Raw genomic sequence first — 20895 nt, 5'->3', positions numbered from 1 at the left:
ATTGTTGTTGGTTTGAAGCCTTTAAAATTGTTCCCTGCTTCAGGAGACAGCCCTCTAAGCACCGTTTCACATCCAGACTGTAACCCTATCAAGAGCATCTCCAGAGTTGGCGATTGCCAGTTTTATATTGTAGTCTTTCCAGATCCCTTGTAAAGATGCTTTGGAATTGGCTTCTCTGTCAATGGCACTTAGAATAAGATGCGTCACATTTTGCATATAGTAAGCCTTAATTGTGGCTATTAGGCCTGGGACACATGGTTGTATCAACAACATCATATTTGGCAGGAAGAACACATAGGAATGTTATTGCCATACTCAGTAATGCCAGGTGGATGAGCAGCACAATTTTCAACAATCAGAAGACACCTATTATCAAGATTATTTTCTCTACAGTATTTTCAACAAAAGGACTAATGTACTCATGTACTCAGAAAGAAATCACTTGGATATTCCAACTGCTTGGATGTGAATGAAACACAAGAAGTGTATTCTTATCAATGGCTTTAAGTGCCTTTGGATTTTCTGAGTGGTACACTAGTAGAGGCCTAAGGATAGCATCACCAGTGGTGTTACTAGTGGGCGTTAAGCTTGTCCTTTGACGCCTTGTGTCCCTTAGCCTGCTTTTCTTCTATTGAAATAAATGTCTTGCTCAGTTTTTCCAATAATAAATTGAAGTTAAATACTTGCTTATATGAATAACCACCTGCTATAATTATTTTTGTCAGTTCTTTTGGGAACTTTTCAGCAGCTTCATTATCAGCTGAAGCACTCTCTCCAGTAACCTTTAAGCTACGAAGCTGCCCTTGGCTCAAAACCGATCAAACCACCCATGACTACCTTTAAATTATACTTTTACAACACTTTGATCATCATTGTCCAGTACTTTCCTTTCGGCTTACTAAAAAAATTGATTTATCCTGAAGTGTAAGATAACTTAATGGAACACCATGCTTTGTTCGCCCACCAATCCACTCAAGCAATAGACTTTCCATTGCATCCATTACTGGATGCTGACTAAAAGAGACCACTTTCCTACTGGCAGAACCAATTAGTAACTTCAGCAACTTCGAAGATTGTTTCTCTCTGAGTAAATAGTATGAAGGGTGGATGCAGGCAAGTTCAGTGCATACACAGTGTCTTTATTTCATTCACCACAATTGAAATGCTTAATTACATCCAGTTTATGCCAAGTGTAACACCCTTACAAACTCTTAGGCTTTTCTGATACCTTAGGACACATCTTGCTTATGGATGCACACACTAAATGGAGATAGAGCACAGATGCTCATAGACAAGTTCAGAGCTGTGGCAACTTGGAGGCTGAGATGCTGAGTGTAGCTCCTGGAGAAGGAACTTGGCAGCCACTCAGTGCTTGGGGAGTGTGCTGCCTCTCTAATGGCTGGCTGCAAAGCAAACATTGATTGCAATATTCGCTTTTTGCTATTTTCCCTGGATTTCTTTCTTTTTTTTTTTTTTCCTTTTTCAGTACGTGCCCTCTTTAATACCCATCACCAGGCTAACCCATCCCCCTAGCCCCCCTCCCGTCTAGAACCCTCAGTTTGTTTCTCAGAGTCCATAGTCTCTCATGGTTCGTCTTCCCCTCTGATTTCCTCCCCTTCATTTTTCCCTTCCTACTATCTTCTTCTTTTTTTTTTTTTTTTAAACATATAATGTATTATTTGTTTCAGAGGTACAGGTCTGTGATTCAACAGTCTCACACAATTCACCCTCCCCAATGTCCGTCACCCAGCCACCCCGTCCCTCCCACCCCCCACCACTCCAGCAACCCTCAGTTTGTTTCCTGGATTTCTTTTAGTTAGCAGAAATAGGTACTAATTTAGGTCTTTTGTGAAAGCGAACTTTTGAAAAGCAGGAGATACCTATAATGAGAAAATAATTCCCAGAATGGATAGTCTCTTAAGTTATGGTGAGAGAATTCTGAGAAAGAGCTAAATATGATTCTAAGTAAATGTCATCTTTTCCAAGTAAAACTGCTTCTTCAAACTGAAGTAGTTGACACCAATTTTTTAAGGCTATAAATGATAATTATATACCATAATTGAAAAAAAATGCATGAAACTGCGTTTTCGTGATCTGTTTGGTTACTAGTATTTTGTATATAGTCTAAAGTTTGAACCAAAGCCCCATGAGGAAAGGACTGTGTCGTCTTGTTTTACTAATGTTTTCTGATGCCTAGGGTGGTATCTAGCATGTTAGATGCACAATAACTCCTTGGATGGATGGATGGATGGGTGGGTGGATGGGTGGATAGGTGGATGGATGGATGAACAAACGAAGTAACTTTAAGGTTATGGTGTTGAATGCACTGAATTTCTAGAATAAAGTGCCATGTATGGTGGATTTAACTTGGTTTTAAAGGTATTAAAAAAAAATGTGCTTTGTCTAGTCCAACCAGGAGTCTTAATTTTAAAAGAACTCTGGCCTAGGGTGGCTCACTCAGTTAAGCGTCTGACTCTTGGTCTCAGCTTGGGTCTTGATCTCAGGATTTTGATCTCAGGATCATGAGTTCAAGCCCTATGTTGAGCTGCACGCTGGGTGTGGAGCCTAATTAAAAAAAAAATTATATATATATATACACACACACACACACATGTATGTGTATATGTATGTACACATACATATGAAAGAACTCTTTGGCTTAGAAGGAACTCTCAGAGGTGAAGCCAATATTTCTGTGTTTTTTGTTTTTTGTTTTTCCTTTTTGGTGCTTTGTTTTTTGATACATTCTGGTAGTCAAATATGTGAAAAATTTTAAGTGGGCTTACAGTTTTGTTCTATAATTTTCTCTGCAGTTTCTTCACTTTAATATTAATTAATGCTTATTTCTAGTTGAGCTGGTAACATTCTTCTTCCAAATGTTGCAGAACTTTTAACCTCCTCTGATTAGAACTTTTTCAGGAAGTAGCCTGCAAACAGAAAAATATGTGAAATTTTAAGAGAATCTTTCTTAGAGATTTTTAATTCAGAATCTCTAAAGTGAATTTTACCATTATATTTAGCCATTTAATGTTTATTTTTTAAATCAGTAGATGTAAATTAAATGCCAGCTGTTGAAAAAAGAACTTTAAGTCAATTGAAGGATACACAGAGAAGTATTTATCAAGAAAAAATTATGTAGACACATAGAAGTGTTTTTAGTGTGTGATCTACTTATAATGAACATCTTACATGAAATTTATCAAAAGCTAGGAATTAAATGTAGTTATTAAATATCCTCAAATTTACTTGGGGAGAACTTTTCTGTAATTTATAGCCAGAAATAGTAGATATGATTGTCTCAACATTTCTTGCTGTTTATTTAGTGCTTTGGCTTAAAAATGTAATAAAAATTAAAATCCAGAAATAAAATTCATCCCTCAAAATTCAGTTGATGTCTAATTTTTTGTTGATTCCATTTGTGTTACATTTGATCATGTAATTTTATGTACAAGCCAACATTGTTTTTGTTGCTGTATGTAGTTGGTGCTGTGACTTGTTTGTGCTCATCTCTGTTCTGTAGGCAACTTGCCACTCCCTACTGAATAAAGCTACAGTAAAAGAAAAAAAGGAAAACAAAAAATCAGTAAGTTTGGAGAACTTTTTATTAGCTGTTTCTTTCAAAGCAAAACAAAAATCTTTTGCTGTTTGTTAAGAACATCTTCACTTCAGCCTATTTGACCTTCACTGTAAAATCATTCTACTAATTCTGGCACAAAATAGCTTTCATTTCGATTAACCCTGGAATTAAGTTACATCAAAACATTCTCTGTGTTCCTTTGGTTTGATTTATCCCAAAGGCGTTTTGGGGGCATTTGTTGCATTGGATATCCCTCGTCTAATTTTATTATTGTTATGTTTAAAATTATAAATGAATGCAAAAGAAACTTAATTTCAAGGCCTTAGGAAATGCTGACTCTCTTCATTCTTGCTTCTTGTTGCAGGTAATGTGAGTGGTTTCTTTTCCTAGAGGTGAAAGTTTTTCTTCATTGTTAGAAGTATATGGAGGGAAAGTGTCACATTCTCAATCTTACCTAAAAGTTTCATTTTTTACTCCTTATATTTTTATCTAAACAGTCTCAGCCAGAATCTAGATATTTGTGCTTAGATTATAAAAATCCTAATGGTAAACCTCTACCTTAGAGAAAGTCATTATTAAACTATTGGGACTGAGAATATAGTACTTTTGAAATAAAGGAAAACTCAGTGACTCCCTATTTGTAGAGAAACATGATAAGAATATACTGCCTATTTCTATGAACTTGCCCTAACTAAAAGGAAGAAAATTACAGTATTCATAATTATTTTCTTCCCTACGAGTGGAATTTGGTCCAAATGTGCATTCATTTTGAATTCGTCATTATCACTATGACTTCATATAATCCAAATGATTTTAGAGAAAGATGTAAAAAAAAAACCTTTAGGAGTCATGTAGGTAGTTTAGGTACAAAGGTAAAATTTAGCATATACATTTGGTTTCATCTTTCATTCCTTGTCTAGGCTTTACACATAATAAGTTCCTGTTTTAAATTCAGAACTAAATTAAAATTTAGACACCTGTGCTTTTGTACACTCAGGATTTTGAGTATGTTAAGTAAGTTTGGTCAGCTGTGAGCAAATGGATTGGATTGGATGGCTGTCTTGCTTAAAACATTTCTTTCTAATGCTTCTAATTCTCAGCATATATGGGTTTAACATATATACACCATCACTGTTGAAATTTACTATTTCTAACACTCTTGTTCAGTGTTTTACTAATGGCATTGTGTAGTATATCACAAAAATTAAAATTCCAGCTCTCTGTGTTTCTCTAAGAGCATGTTTTCTAGCCTCCTAACACTGCTTTTTTTTTAAATTAAGATTTTGTCTAAAATTGTTCTTTGAAATGTTTTCTACTAGTGTTATTTTCAGATTTTTTTTTTTTTTAAGTTTCTGGGTAATGCTGAGTTTTGGAATGTATTTTTCAGCACAGGTGATATGAGGTCCTCATGGAAACAAAGGGAAACTAATTGGTAATTTGAGGTATTTTAGAACACATTCCAAAGTATGAAGACAATATAGTCATCATAAATTTAAAACGTTGGTTTATGGAGTCTTGGCTTAAGAATTTAATGATATTTTCTTTAAAAAGCAAGCTCTTTTTTGGGGTATATGTGTAATGGATTGGAATATGTAAAATAAGAGAGAAGGTCCTGGCTCCTGGTTTATTAGCTGTGTAGTCATATTACAGATAATTCCATTTATTATACTCAAACAAATAATGTATAATTAGAACTCCTTTGAGAAGTTTATTGTATGCCTCACTTAGGTAATCAAGCATGTGTGGGTAGTGATCCTCTTGCTAATGTAAAGTTTATTACTGTATTTATTTGTACCATTTTGTTCAGATTTTACTAAGGGGAGTAAAGAGGACATTTGACAGATAACTGGTTTTAGCATACAGACTAGCCCAACTTTGTTCTTTTATGCAGAATGTGTTTGGGATCTAAATTAGATTTTTTATAGATTAAAAAAAACCACTTGAGTATGTATACTATGAAGTAAAATTGCATTGATGTTCATTAGTGGTGAAAGAAAAAACTTTTTATAAATTGTCTCATGAAACTTGTTATATAGCATTTTTATTGATATTCATTACACATCCCAGGTTTTAGGTCCAAAAATATACTATCATCAGTGAGATAAAGAATTTTATGATACCAGAAACAGTATTGTGTTTCTGAGGTGTGGGTACTTTGATTTTTGACAAGAATTTTTGAAGATGTGGAGGATAGTAAAGGTGTAGTACTTTTCAGAAGTTTGACAGTATTCTCCCTTTGGGAAATAATTCACCCAAATTTTCATTAAATTTTGAAATTGAATAGTATTAAGTACAAATCAGGTATAAGTGTGAGTCACACTTTAAAACTTTTTTGTTCTAGACAAAACTATTAAGTAGCATTTTTCAAAAATGTGCTGGTTTTTATGAGATACTTTCACAGCAGGTTAAGTATTTTATAAATGGTTCTTTGGAAGCCAAATTATGTCTTTTAATTTTTTAAGAACTGTTTTAGGATTTTAGTGGATTAAACTGAGTATGTGCTTATTCTTTTAAAACAACCTATTTGAAATTAAATATAAAGCAGTTTTAATGATTGCTTGCTAACTCATTCCTTAAAGCTTTAAAATTTTGTAGGTTTGCTGTTAAGTTTCTTCTGTTTTAAGATTAAAATTTGGGAGTTCTAAAAGAACCACTCAGTAGCAATAGTGGTCCCTGAACATTCTGAAATTGTATGAAGAATTTTGTCTGTATAAATGTATACATTCATTTTTCTATTCCTACTCCCCAAAAGATTAAATACTGTACTAGAGTGGTAAAAACACTTGAATTTTCTTCTTAATTCTATTTCTAAAACTGTTTCAGCCAAAAGTAATTCTCAAACGGTATTTGGGTTTTAAAGCTATTCTAGTAAGGCTGCTATATTTAGTCATCTGCACCAGCTTCCTTTTAAGTGTAAGGTTGTCCTTCATGCAATAGCACTCAGAGGACTTTAAGACAAAGAAAGCTTTCTGAGCTATGTAGTATAAATGAAGGTGAGACTATATTAGTTACAACTCCTGTCTGTTATCACCACTTACAGGGATATTCTTCGGCCTAAAAAATCATTCTCTGAAATCTTACATTTACTAATTCTCTATCAGATATGGTAGAAAACTATTTAGAGATCTCAGGCAGTGAATAAGAAGACATTTAAAATGTATACCACATGAAACACTAAAGGGCATAGAAAGAAATGAAATAATCCTTATTCTTCCCAGAGTTAATCTGGAGTCAGTGAACCATATGAATTCGTGACAAGGAGTATTAATTCATTAAAGCATCATAAAGTAAACTAGAGTTTTGTGAGATTCTGCACATAAATCCCATTTTCTCATTTCCCCCCAATATCCTCTGAAATGTGCGTCTGTCCCTAGACTCCTCGGATATTGCCCAGAGCGCTGCGGCTTCGCTGCCGTAGCCACCACTGCTTTAAGCAGCAGTTAGCTACACTAAGCGAGAGCAGTTGCAGAGATTAAAATGTTATAAAAGTGTTCTTGAAAAATAAATATACGGCTGTATTATCTGTAAAAAAAAAATGTAAGTTTTAGAATAATATTTTCATATGTTAACTTCAAACAGGAGTCACTGAAAAGAGATGGGAGCTGAGCTGGTTTCCTAACACTTTCCCTAATCTAATGTGCCTATTACTTTACCTTCAGTGTAGAATGTTTTATAAAAAGAAAGAGAAAAATAATTTTAAATATTGGGCTCATGATGTTTTTCAGTGCGGGCAACCATTTCTTGTTTCCTTAACTTGTTTTATTTGACAGAATTATGCCCTGAGGTACACAAAAGGGTTCTCTTTTCTGCTGGTGGGATCCTTTTTTCTTTTAGGTCCCCAAGAATTCCTGTTCCTCCATGATTTACATAATAGGTCCTTATCTTATAAAGCATTCTGAGGAAGAAATGGAACTGGCAATAATGTTTCTTGTAAGTAAGTTTTTTCTCTTGATAGGAATCTAAAAAACTAACTCTTGTTTGTGTGTGGCAAGCATTTTGCTCAAGATATTCAGTTGTACCAGGTATACAACAAAATGTAAGTATTTATTATTAGATATTGGATGTTTCGGGGTATGCTGTTGAAAACTTAGCCTCGTCTTGTAAGAGTTGACCACACTGTCATGTCTATTAATTTTAGTAAAATATGATAATCTTTGTGTGAAAATTTGGTCTGCTTTTGTTACTTACCAAACTTGCAGTATAAACAACAATGACAAATGTAAGATCTTTTTTCAGGTCTCTCCCACACCACTCATTCATGAGGTTTTTCTTTTTTCTTAGATACCTTTGTTGTGCTTTAAAAGGATGGAGGGCAAGAATTGAGGATAAACTTTATTTACTGATATGTTGGGAGTAGGAAAAAAATAGAACTGTGTTGTTTACAAGGGTTGATCTATTCAGAGTTTTTGTGTGAAAGTTTGACCCTCGAGCTTTTTCTTCCCATTTCCTTTTTAAATTCAAACCACATAGTCAATTCTCAACTCCTTGTTTTTAGGTGGTTAGCCAGCGATTCCCTCAGAACAGCATCGGTGCAGTGGGAAGTGCCATGTTCCTCAGATTTATCAATCCTGCCATTGTCTCACCATATGAAGCAGGGATTTTAGATAAAAAGCCACCACCTAGAATCGAAAGGGGCTTGAAGTTAATGTCAAAGGTGAAGAATTATTTTGATAACTTATTTAAAATTTCTCTTCCAGCTAAATTTTCCGTTTTTCATATTTATTGTACTTACACTTGAATTGATTTTTAAAATACCCTATGGTTCTCACTTATATGCTTTTGTTTTATTTTTATTTGTTAAATTAAAAAGGAATTAATTAGACTGATACCTGATGGGCCTTATTATCATGGGAAAACAATCTTAGCAAATGTCTTCTGAAGATAGTTTTCTATGTATTCATTCTGGAAATTCTGAAATGGAGACCGTATGATTCTTTTTATTAAGAAAGACATTTAAAAATTTTAATATGTATTTTTGTGTTTGTAAATAAATATATGTGTATATATGTAGTAATTTGGGAAAGAACAGAAACAACACCTAGTATTTATAGGATGAGTAATAATTTAATTACCAGTAGAAATTATATCAATGAGACATTTAGTACTTCTTAAAGAATATATGATTGTGTACGCTTCATACAATGAATGATCTGATTTATAACCCTGTTCCATTGTTTAGATACTTCAGAGTATTGCCAATCATGTTCTTTTCACAAAAGAAGAGCATATGCGGCCTTTTAATGATTTTGTGAAAAGCAACTTTGATGCAGCACGGAGGTAGGACTGCTCTATTTGACTTAAATATTGTCAATTTCATTTAAGTCTGGGTACTAGGTCTACATGAAGCTCCTGTGTAGGTTTTTTCCTCTTTCCTCTCTAGGTCAAGAGCAGAGTTAATCTTATTTTATGTAAGAGACAGTGGCAAAGTAAATCCATATTCTTTATAATTTGGTAGTGATTTCCATATTTGAAAACCAGCAGGGAATTTTGACACATCTACAAAAATAAAGGATTTGAGGTTGCTACAATATGGAGGAGAGGAAGAAGAAAAGGATTCCTTCTAGTAAAAACTGAAACCAAAATGGCACACATAATGCATAATAGTGTATAATGACAATTTTTTTGATGTTGAATTTGAGTTGTTGGTTTATCTGTAAATGGGGACAATAACTGTTTGCCTGTCTGAGTTGACTTTAAAGAAACAAGTGATACAGTGTATGAGAAAGTGCTTTGTAAATGTAAGTTAAGGTCCAGAATTCTGCTTTTTATGACTTTTTTTAAGTCATAGTCTAAGCTAGACTTGTACAACTCTGCCTTCCAGTTTTTCGTTACGGTTCATATCAACTTCTTTCTAGTTGGAGTTTAAAAGGTATATTGTTGGACTGCAAGCCGTATTGGAGAAAAAGCGAATGTCAGCATAGGATTCATATTCTAGCAGATTGACTACCCTAGAAAGTTAAGAGAACAAAAGTTCTAATCCTGGCTCTGACCTAATAGGCTGTATAACTTTGGGGAGGTCTTTCTTTTGTCTTGTTTTGGTCTCCGTTTCCTTATCTGTGAAGTACTGGCTTCGATCCAAAGTCTCATCCATCTAAATTTTGTTGTTGTCTGACTTCAAAACCTATTCTGAAGCCAAAGTCAGGTATCAGAAATGGAAAGCCATTTCTCCTGTCTCTTCTTGTTTTGTTTAATGACAGTCATGTGTGAATAATATCATAATCCTCCATACTTGTAATCTTAGTTATTTTACAAAGTTACTTCATATACATTTGATTCAAACATAGATAAGAGTGTATCTGGTTTTAAAAATTCTAATGATTTTATATTTTTTAAGGTTTTTCCTTGATATAGCATCTGATTGTCCTACAAGTGATGCAGTAAATCATAGTCTTTCCTTCATCAGTGATGGCAATGTGCTTGCTTTACATCGTCTACTCTGGAACAATCAAGAGAAAATTGGCCAGTATCTTTCTAGCAACAGGTAAGATTTTCACAGTCATGGAGATTTTGAAAATTCTTAGTTTTAATTTATAAAAACTATTGGTCCTGAATAATGCTTTTTTATTTTGCATCTGCTCAGAATAAGAATTGTGGTTTGGAAAGAGAAATGTAGAACTCTAGACTCTTAAAAAATAAATAGGCAAAGGGTTGATTCATATTAAATGATCAACAAGCCCACCGAGGTGCTACAGACTTTTTTTTTTTAAAGTTAAGCTGAAAAATCACAAATTAGCCCTTTGGGGTTTTTTTTTTTCTGGTTTGCAACACATCAAACATGTACAACACAATGTAAAGGTTAAATTTACTAGAAGCTTGGGGCGCCTGGGTGGCTCGGTCGGTTAAGCGACTGCCTTCGGCTCAGGTCATGATCCCAGGGTCCTGGGATCGAGTCCCGCATCGGGCTCCCTGCTCTGCGGGGAGCCTGCTTCTCCCTCTCCCACTCCCCCTGCTTGTGTTCCCTCTCTCGCTGTGTCTCTCTCTGTCAAATAAATAAATAAAATCTTTAAAAAAAAAAAAAAAAAAAAAAATTTACTAGAAGCTCAAATGAGTATTGGCATCTGAATTTGAAGAGTAGCTCATTCTCGGGAATTTAATAATTAAAACATTGCCAGTGTTCTGATTCTATTTGTGATACTCTCAAGTATATGCAAATAAAGCTTTATGCAGAAAACATTCAGTAATTAAAAAGTATTAACTTGGGTATTATTAGCTGTTTTTAGTTAAAGTCTTTTGTAGCCTGAATCACTTGCTGTTCTTTCTAGTTGTGTTAAAGGGTCCAAATTCCTATGCGTGAGGAGTTCTCTTACAAATACAAAATGAGGGGCGCCTGGGTGGCTCAGTCGTTAAGTGTCTGCCTTCAGCTCAGGTCATGGTCCCAGGGTCCTGGGACCGGGCCCTGCATTGGACTCCCTGCTCAGCGGGAAGCCTGCTTCTCCCTCTCCCACTCCCCCTGCTTGTGTTCCCTCTCTCGCTGTGTATCTCTCTGTCAAATAAATAAATAAAATCTTTAAAATATATATATATAAAATGAGTCCAGAAAATCTTAAATGCTAATAAAAATGGTTTGCTCATTCATGGAAGTGGTAGAAGACCATGAAGCTAAGGCTAACTAATTAGATGGTGGTTAAAAGAGAGAGCATTTTAATCCTTCATGAATTGTTAGTGGATTAAAGTGATATGGACATGACTGATGTGTGCCCTGATAGAGGAAGATTGAAGATGCTTTATCTGTCACACTAAAATAAACTGTGGAACCTTTAAATGCAAACATTCATTTATATAATTCACATACATATTTGTGTAGTTTGATGCTGCAGTTTTTTTTTAATTTGGTTTTTAAAAAATACACATTCCAAACATACAGAAGAGTATAGGCTATAATATACAGAGACCCACGTCTACCATCTAGCTTTGACATTAGTTTGCTATTTCACTTCAGATCTTTATAACATTTTATTTCTTGGGGGAAAAGATATAATTTCCCTCTATGTAACTGACAAAATAAGGAAATTATAGGTATGTATAACATAGTTTTGTGTGTTTTAAAATTTTGCAGAGATTATATACTGAATATAGTCTCTTCACACAGTATTTTGAGATTTATTATTTATTTAACTTAAGTTAGTGCTTTATTGGATGACTGTATCAAGATTTATTTTCTCCCTAATTGATATTTAGGGGTTTTTTTGTTTTTCACTATTTTAAATAGTAATGTAATAAATATTCTTCATATTTGTCTCCTTGTGTCTTACCTCAATGTGTAATTGCTGGGTTCTGGGCTTCTCACAGCCCCAACTTTACTAGATACTGCCACATTACTTTTCACAGTGTACATGCTGATTTACATTTTGGTCAGCACTGTGTGAGAGTACCTCCGTGTACGCATCCTCACCAAAGTTAGCATTAGTACACTTCATAATTTTTGCCAGTTTGACGTTTGTGAAATAGTGTTTTGTTATTCTTGTATAGTTTTAAATGCTTAATAGTTATTGAAAATCCATATTTACCCTGGTTAAACAGAGATCCGGTATCAGGGACAAATATATCCCAATTTGTAAAGCGTAGTTTCTCAGAAAGGATTCTTTTCATCTTGTGGAAAAAGTGGATCACAACGTTATTTTTACTTACTGATTGCCTGTTTAATGGTAATGGATTAAGAATACTAGAAAAAAGAGGGCGCCTGGGTGGCTCAGTTGGTTAAGCGACTGCCTTCGGCTCAGGTCATGATCCTGGAGTCCCGGGATCGAGTCCCACATCGGGCTCCCTGCTCAGCGGGGAGTCTGCTTCTCCCTCTGACCTTCCCCCTCTCATGCTCTCTCTCTCTCTCATTCTCTCTCTCAAATAAATAAATAAAATCTTAAAAAAAAAAAAAAAAGAATACTAGAAAAAAGAAGAATTTTTATGTAAATTTTGTAGTTTGGGGAGTGGTCATATTTCTAAGATGTCCCCAATGAATACTTACAACCCTTGTGAGGTCTTTTTGGTGCTACTTACAAATCAGCAAGAACCACCAGCTGACAGTAAGAAGAAAAGCAACCAATGATAATCTAAAGCAATGTGTACTGCTAAATGTGAACTGCTACTTTTTTCTAAGTAGTTTGCTATATTTAGGGATCACAAAGCTGTTGGAAGACGACCTTTCGATAAGATGGCAACACTTCTTGCGTACCTGGGTCCTCCAGAGCACAAACCTGTGGCAGATACACACTGGTCCAGCCTTAACCTTACCAGTTCAAAGTTTGAGGAATTTATGACTAGGTAAGGTACCACGTTGAAATAATAATTGCTTTCTTTTGTTTGAGGTGCAAGGTTTACCACCAGGCCACTTGTTAGATATACTTGTATTTCTGATAGAGGATTATCAGGATAGATGTGCCTAATGACCACATTGCCATATTTTGGGATCCCACATTTTTCTTACTTTATATATTGTTGACATGTGCTTTGTTTTATATTGATTTTCTTATAAAAATAATAGTATCTTATTGAATGGTACTTTGTCATGTTGCTTTGAGGTGTTTTTGCATTTAATACTTAGAAGGGAGGGTAGATAATCATATTATAGTTAAGGAAGATGCTGCAGCTCAAAGTGAGTGACTGATTTGCCCAAGATTCCACACCTAATTCATATATCCTGTGGTTTTAAGTTCTGAACTCTTTCTGCCACACTGTAGCATTTTTCAGAACCCTCCCAAAAGTTAATGCTATTAACTTCATTCAGATTGAGACTCAGAAAATTCAGTATATTTCAGTATTGCTATAAAACTTCTGTGGACATTTGTTTTGAATCTCATTTAGAAGGATTTAGTTTGTGAGGTAAAAGATCCTTATTGTTAAGACATTCACTTTTATGATGTTACAGCAAAAGTAGTGTGCTGAATCCTTTAGTCTTTAAAGTACCTTTCATAGTACTTTACACTTAGTCACTTAGTAAGTACTTCAATAGTGACTGTGGGTGAAGTGTTTTTTTCATAATATGTGCTAGAAACAAATAAAGCAGAATGTGACATTCAGAAATTAATTCACATTACAGGTTTACATATAATGTGCCTTGCATTGTAAGTGCCTGTTACTGATCATATTGTGTGCACATGCCTCCAATTCTTTGATACCATTAAAAAAGTGTGTGAATACATGGGGCACCTGGGTAGCTCAGTAGGTTACGTGTCCAACTCTTGGTTTCAACTTGGGTCATGATCTCGGGGTCCTGAGATCAGGTCTGCACATCGGGCTCCACTCAGCACAGAGTCTGCTTAAGATTCTCTCTCCCTCTTCCACTCGTGCTCTCAAGCTCTGTCTCTCTTTCTCTCTCTCAAAAAAAAAAAAAAAAAATGTGTGAATACATAACAATCTCCTTTCCAGCTTAATTTTTATCTTTAGCTCTTCTATTCATTTCAGTATAACAGATGTTTATTCCTACATGATTAAAGAAATATTTTCCACACAAAATTTTCATAGTACCTAATTGAAAATAGCATAGTAGAAGAATATAAAACCATTTTTTATTCAACATTACTGAGGACATCCTAGCCATTTTTCCACTTTTCTAAGAAAACCTTTATTGTTCCTTACCTAAGACCCTAACTTCCCTTATAAAACAACCTTCTATGCTTTCAAAGACTAAATGATGTAATGCGTGTGAGACACTTAAGGTCTGGTATATACAGTGTTTAATAAATGTTAAGTGTTATTTTTGTTGTCAGCTCCCACTGATGCTCTTTGAGACCCACTTTTGTTTTAAAGAAATGAGGGTAGCTTTATAATTTTCTCGGCTATAAAAATAAATGTTGTATTATTCAAAACTTAGAAATCTAAAGAAGGAAGTAAAAAATTCTCAGCTACTCTTAGAAATAATTCAGTTGACATCTGGCAGATAGCTGCACAGTCATTTATCTATACAAATGTGTACCTATTTCTCTTATCAAATGATATGTAGGTTGTTTCCATTAATATTAAACAAATGCTGACCTGGTACCAGCAACATGATGGACTGAGATAATACAACCTCTCTCCCCAACCCCCTTCAGTACACAAGACACATAGAAATAGTAGGTAAAATGAACTGTATTTTTAAAATACTTCATTCCAGTATAATTAACATATATTGTTATACCAGTATCAGGTGTACAATGTAGTGACTCAACAAATCTGTACATTACTCAGTGTTTATCATGATAAGTGTACTCTTTTTTTTAATTTTATTTTATTATGTTCTGTTAATCACCATACATTACATCATTAGTTTTTGATGTAGTGTTCCATGATTCATTGTTTGCCTGTAACACCCAGTGCTCCATGCAGAACGTGCCCTCTTTAACACCCATCACCAGGCTAACCCATCCTCCCACCCCCCTCCCCTCTAGAACCCTCAGTTTGTTTCTCAGAGTCCATAGTCTCTCATGGTTCGTCTCCCCCTCTGATTTCCCCCTCTTCATTTTTCCCTTCCTACTATCTTCTTTTCACCTATTTTCCCCATTCCCCCACCCACCTCTCCTCCAGCAACCAGTTTTGTTTTTGTTTTCTCTTTGTTCATTTGTTTTGTTTCTTAAATTGCACATATGAGTGAAATCATATGGTATTTGTCATTCTCTGACTTATTTCACTCAGAATTAGACCCTCTAGTTCTATCCATGTTGTTGCAAATGGCAAGATTTCATTCTTTTTTATGGCTGAGTGATACTCCATTCTGTATATATACCAGTTCTTTTTTATCCATTCGTCTATCATTGGACACTTGGGTTGCTTCCATGTCTTGGCTATTGTAAATAATGCTACAATAAACATAGGGGTGCATTATTATCTTTTCAAATTAGTGTTTTTGTTTTCTTTGGGTAAATACCCAGGAATGGAATTATTGGATCACATGGTAATTCTATCTTTAACTTTTTGAGGAACCTCCATACTGTTTTCCACAGTGGTTGCGCCAGTTTGCACTCCCACCAGTAGTGCCCCAGGGTTCCTTTCTCTCCACATCCTCACCAACACTTGTTGTTTCTTGTGTTTTTTATTTTAGCCATTGAATGGACTTTTAATAAATGGTGTTGGTACAACTGAGTGACCATCTGGATAAAGGTGCTCATATCATTCATGAGGATAAACTCCCATGAAGAAGAAAACATGTGCAAAAAGGAAGGCCTTTTTAATCATTCAAAATTATACACCAATAAAGAAAAGGTTGATAAACTGAACTCTTAAAAAAAATAAATAAAAACTCAACGGCTTCTAGAAAAAAAAATACATGATAAAAAACAATCCTATGGTTAATATTCCTGCCCAGTACTTTTCTTAGGATAGTCCTAAGAACTACTCATTGTTTTCAAAGAGTAACACCTTGAAATTTTTGGTATTTGTTTTAAAATTGCCCTTCAGAAAGTGTTTTGCTTTTTAAATATTTTGTCATTTTAAATATTTTATCATTGCTCTAATCATGGGTTTTTAGAAATACTCAATGGACAATATAAAGCCTATGAGTTACTCTGTTTTTTTTTTTTTTTTTTTTTTTTTTTCAGGCATCAAGTACATGAAAAAGAAGAATTCAAGGCTTTGAAAACATTAAGCATTTTCTACCAAGCTGGGACTTCCAAAGCTGGGAATCCTATATTTTATTATGTTGCACGGAGGTAAGAAATACTATGTTTTAGTTTCTCTTAACGGAGTTTTAAAAATAATAACAAATGTAGAGAGATAGCAAGTTTGGTTTTTCCCATTTGACTTTACTGGAATTGAAGACAAGTTTACCTGGAAGAATATAGCTGGATAAATAGGCATCCTGTCCCAAAATGATACGTGGTATATTAGAAATTGCTTTTCAGGAGACCTGTTTCCTATTGGCTTCTCTTTCTTACATCAGTTTTTTTATACTTCCTACAATGGATTAATTACCAAGAATAAAAGATTGCTAAATATCTTTCATTTTTAGCTGAATTCTGATTAAATAATATCTACAACATGACAATCAGGAACATTTCTTTTTAAGCAGAAATAAAACTTTAAGAGTCTTTTTCTAAGAACTTTCAGTAATATGCTGTGTCTGACAATATTGGGGTGGCCTAACAAATAATTCAGAGAAGCTATGGGAAATTTCTATAAGGATAGCACAGATGACAGCCTGGAAAAATGCTTGCATTTTTTTTTCATGCTGTGTCCAGGCTAGTTCTTAGAAAGCCTTTCTGGAAATGCTGTGAGCTCCTTCTTAACAATAGGTATGAGGCTTGCCTTGCCCTCCCTTTTCTTTCTTGCCTCCATTCTACCTTCCTTTTGAGAACTTATCTGTGATATTAGTTGGTGATTTTTACTTCTTTCTGTTGATGACATAAACTCATGGTAGTTGAACTTTAGAGACAATGTAATGTAACAGAGAGACCATTGGTTTTGGAATTTTAGGACTATGTGTAATCTTAATTTTGCTGTTCAGTAGCTGTAGGAATTAATCTTCCCAAGTTTCCTAAATTTAACATAAATTGAAGAATTATGTCAGTAGATTGAATAGTCACGAGTGGCAAAAGCTTATCAGTGTGTAGGGAATAAATGGAGGCTGAGAAATAGTGGGGGAGGATTGAAGAAAGGAATGCGGAAGGTGGGAAATGCATTTAATCAAATAATCCAGATGGTGTTAAGACCGAGGAGTCCTAAGCACTGGGTGTTATGGAATCAAGAGTATAGAAACTTGCATTTATCCTGAGCTCTCCTCTTGAACAATTCCTGAGTAACATCTTTTATTTCCCTTGAAAGTCTTCTCTCCAACTTTTGTATCAGTACCCGTTTCTAAATTGCCTAAGATAATTCTAATTTTCTTTCGCAATAGAGATGAACCATATTTGTATTTCAACCCCAACTTTTATTTATTTATTTATTTTTAAGATTTTATTTATTTGACAGAGAGAGCACAAACAGGCAGAGCGACAGGCAGAGGGAGAGGAAAGAAGCAGGCTCCCAGCTGAGCAGAGAGCCCGATACGGGGCTTGATCCCAGGACCCTGGGATCGTGGCCTGAGCTGCAGGCAGACGCTTAACTGACTGAGCCACCCAGGCGCCCCTCAGCCCCAACTCTTAATGCAGCCAGTATATTTTGACCCTCCCTGTTTTGTCAAAGTAATTAAAAGTCAAACATTGGTGAGAGAGGCAGATGTGTGTCCTCCTCCCCCTTTAAATTCCTGTTAGTTTATAAATCGCAAAGATTTCTGGAAAACCTCAAAGCTAGGTTTTTTCTTCAGCATCAGAAACTGTAAGATTGTGTTGCTTCTTTGCAGGTTCTAGAAAAGGCCAAGGAAAGTAGCGTGGGCCTGATGCAGACACCCTCTGTTGGATTAAATCAGTGAGATTTCCAGGAAACCTATAGAACATGGTGACTTAAGAGTGCTAAGGATTCTCAACTCTGTTTCTTTATTAGCTGCATAATCTTAGACATTTTTTTCTGAATCTGTTTCTTCTTAGGTTTAAAAAAAAAAAAGGTGAGGGGTGGCACTTATAGAAACTATCCTGTCTATTTTGTGACTTTAAAGTTCTGTACAGAGTATGTTTGAGGTTTTCTTTTCTTTTTTGGTTTTTGTTTTTGGATAGGACTCTTCCAATTTCAGATTTTCAATATTTTGAGCTTTTTGTTTAGACCCTGGAGCTCCTCTCAGCTTTCATTTTCACCTGATATGAAGTCTTAGCTCCAAGACAGTTGAGCACACGGTAGCTCAGAGCAGAGAGAGGCCCACTTCCTCCATGGTACAAGTCCAAAAGAAGATAGTAAGGGCTTTATCTCTACAAAGCCAACTTTGTCAAAGAGCGCTTGGGTTTGACTTCTCTTTTGATATTCCTGTGTTTCTGTGGCTTAGACTACTATGTATTAGTTAATATTTTTTGACCTATAGGTCCCATTCTCCTTGCGGATAGTCCACGGACATTTCAGACTTGAAATAGCAAAACTTAATTCAGTATATATTCAAATCAGCTTCTTTACAACTGTATTTTCTTTCTCAGTTACATCATTATTCTTTCCCATGCTAGAAACCCTAATCATTTAAAATTCTTACCTTTTTCTTTTATCCTCCTATCAGTCACCTAGTCTTGATTTTAGCTATGGGATCCTGACGGATTAGTTACATTGTTTCAGTTAGGCCTTTGTTATTGCAAAGAAGACATTCTTTTTTTCTCACGAAGATAGGCCTCAGGAAAAACATAAATTACACAGCAGAGCCTGCCCAGGTGTAGACAGAACTAGGTGGCTATCAGTTCTGGAACTAGTTTACAGTCTTTGACTCTCTCTTGGCTTCATATTCAACTCCCTGTTTTTTCTCTTTCTGTATCCTTTCAATTTTAGCCACAGCTACTAAGTCTTTCATTACCTCAGCACTGCATACTTCAAATTCCAAAAAGAGAATGTGGTTCAGCTAAAATATACCTATTTGACAAAACTTTTCATGCTAGGTGCTGGTCAGCCAGTACATTTCTGGCTGCCCCTTAAGTCAAGTACATGCTCCTGGCTGGAAATCATGTGATTCAAAATAACCACCTAGTGCTGTTCGTTTATCAGGGGCTATCTTTTGGTATTTGTTGTAATTTTTCATTTTTTAAAATTGGATCTTAATGGTTTAATATTTTTTTTAGGCACCTTGAAAATGCCTTTTTTTTTTTTTTTTTTTTAAAGATTTTATTTATTTATTTGACACAGAGAGAGAGATAGTGAGAGAGAGAGAGATCACAAGCAGGGGGAGCTGCAGGCAGAGGGAGAGGGAGAAGCAGGCTCCCCGCAGAGCAAGGAGCTCCATGCGGGGCTTGATCCCAGGACTCTGGAATCATGACCTGAGCTGAAGGCAGTGGCTTAACCAACTGAGCCACCCAGGTGCCCCGAAAATGCCTTTTGAAACCATTTTTCCCCACTGCCATTCCTGAGACTCTCTTACTAGCTCTTACCTATACTAATGCAGCATTATTCTCCCACTTCCTAATCCCCAGATAACTTCTTCCAGGTCATCTTTTATTTTTTTTTTTAATTTTTTAAATTTAAAAAAAAATTTTTAAAGATTTTTATTTATTTGACAGAGAGAGACACAGTGAGAGAGGGAACACAAGCAGGGGAAGTGGGAGAAGGAGAAATAGGCTCCCCTTTGAGCAGGAAGCCCGAGGTGGGGCTTGATCCCAGGGACCCTGGGATCATGACCTGAGCCGAAGGCAGACATTTAACCAGCCGAGCCACCCAGGCTCCCCCCTTTGGGTTGATTTTATGCCCAGGAGGCTCTTCCTGTGGCCAGCAATGTTTTGTGTTCTCAGCTTACCAACAGAGGGAAAATTATCTCTTTCCTAGTAGGTACAGCAGAAGTGCTGGTTTTACTGCCTGGCTTGAGTCATATGCCAATTCCTGAGGCAGTCACTGTGGCAGAGGGATGGAATGTCTTGTCTAGGCCTGAATCATGCACCCATCCCTGGAGCTCCGTGGTGAAGCCAGCCCAACTTGAATTGCATGAACTGAAAGGACACCAGGGGCAGGGTTTCCCAAAGGAAAATTGGATGGCAGATACCAGGATGAGGAAAAATGGATTCTGGGCAGCCGAAAGTAACGGAAGTCCTCCATTACACTTTAAAAAGACCCAGTAGGAAAGCTGACACTTGTCATATGATATGTGTGCACAAGCATATATATACTGAGAAATGTGTGAAAATAGACACATTAAGCTGTTCACATTGCTTATTGCAGGGGAGTATGATTGGAAAAGGTAGAGGACCAATTATAGTATTTGTTATGTATCTGTATTATTTGACTTGTTGCCGGGAACACAGGTTATTTTTGAAGAATAATTAAAAATATAAAACCTAAAAGTTATAATGAAGAGTTTTCCTCTTAGGAATATTCTGATACCTGGCAATTGCTTTTGAGGTAGTTAGTAGTAATAATAATGGTAACAGTTAACATTTCCTGAGTGCTTTTCTGCATCAGGCAAATTGTGCATGTGATAGGATTTTTCATTTAACCCTAACGGTAACCTGAGGCACTGTTATTAACAGTGATTGACATGTGTATAAACTGAAACTTAAGAGAAGTTGTTAGTCATTCCCAGACCTAGCTGTCAGAATGACCTGGAGAATTAAAACAAGCAAACATAGCCCCAGATCCTACCATGAGCTACCAAATCAGAATCTCTTGGGGAGAGCCTAATCTATATATTCAACAGGCATCCAAAGTGATTCATTTGTAGTGAGTTTATTACTGAAGTTTTGGAATCGCACTGGGTCATGTATTTAACTCATGGTGGCACATTTCTTAAGAATGAGAGCTGGGTTTCAAACCTTAACAACTGCACTATTAGTGAGTTAGTTATTATCAGTGTTAAAGTT

The 20895-nt window shown here is 35.6% G+C and overlaps 1 protein-coding gene across 9 annotated transcripts in view; it reads left to right on the top strand.

Moving 5' to 3' along the window:
* The window catches only part of NF1 (neurofibromin 1), a 281702-nt gene that overhangs the window by 156592 nt on the left and 104215 nt on the right, over positions 1–20895 (top strand). For 7 of the 9 annotated variants that reach the window (XM_032428720.1, XM_032428715.1, XM_032428713.1 and 4 more), the window contains 6 exons: positions 3521–3583; positions 8073–8231; positions 8757–8854; positions 9912–10058; positions 12689–12835; positions 16087–16197. In XM_032428720.1, coding sequence (XP_032284611.1) covers positions 3521–3583; positions 8073–8231; positions 8757–8854; positions 9912–10058; positions 12689–12835; positions 16087–16197 — 725 coding nt within the window. The remainder of the gene's footprint in view (positions 1–3520; positions 3584–8072; positions 8232–8756; positions 8855–9911; positions 10059–12688; positions 12836–16086; positions 16198–20895) is intronic. The other 2 variants (XM_032428718.1, XM_032428721.1) reach the window with 1 other exon arrangement.

Source organism: Phoca vitulina, unplaced genomic scaffold (genome assembly GCF_004348235.1).
Source record: "Phoca vitulina isolate PV1807 unplaced genomic scaffold, GSC_HSeal_1.0 scaffold40, whole genome shotgun sequence".
Taxonomy (NCBI): domain Eukaryota; kingdom Metazoa; phylum Chordata; class Mammalia; order Carnivora; family Phocidae; genus Phoca; species Phoca vitulina.
Note: the sequence above shows the minus strand (reverse complement) of the source record. Positions and strands in the feature narration are given on the sequence as shown.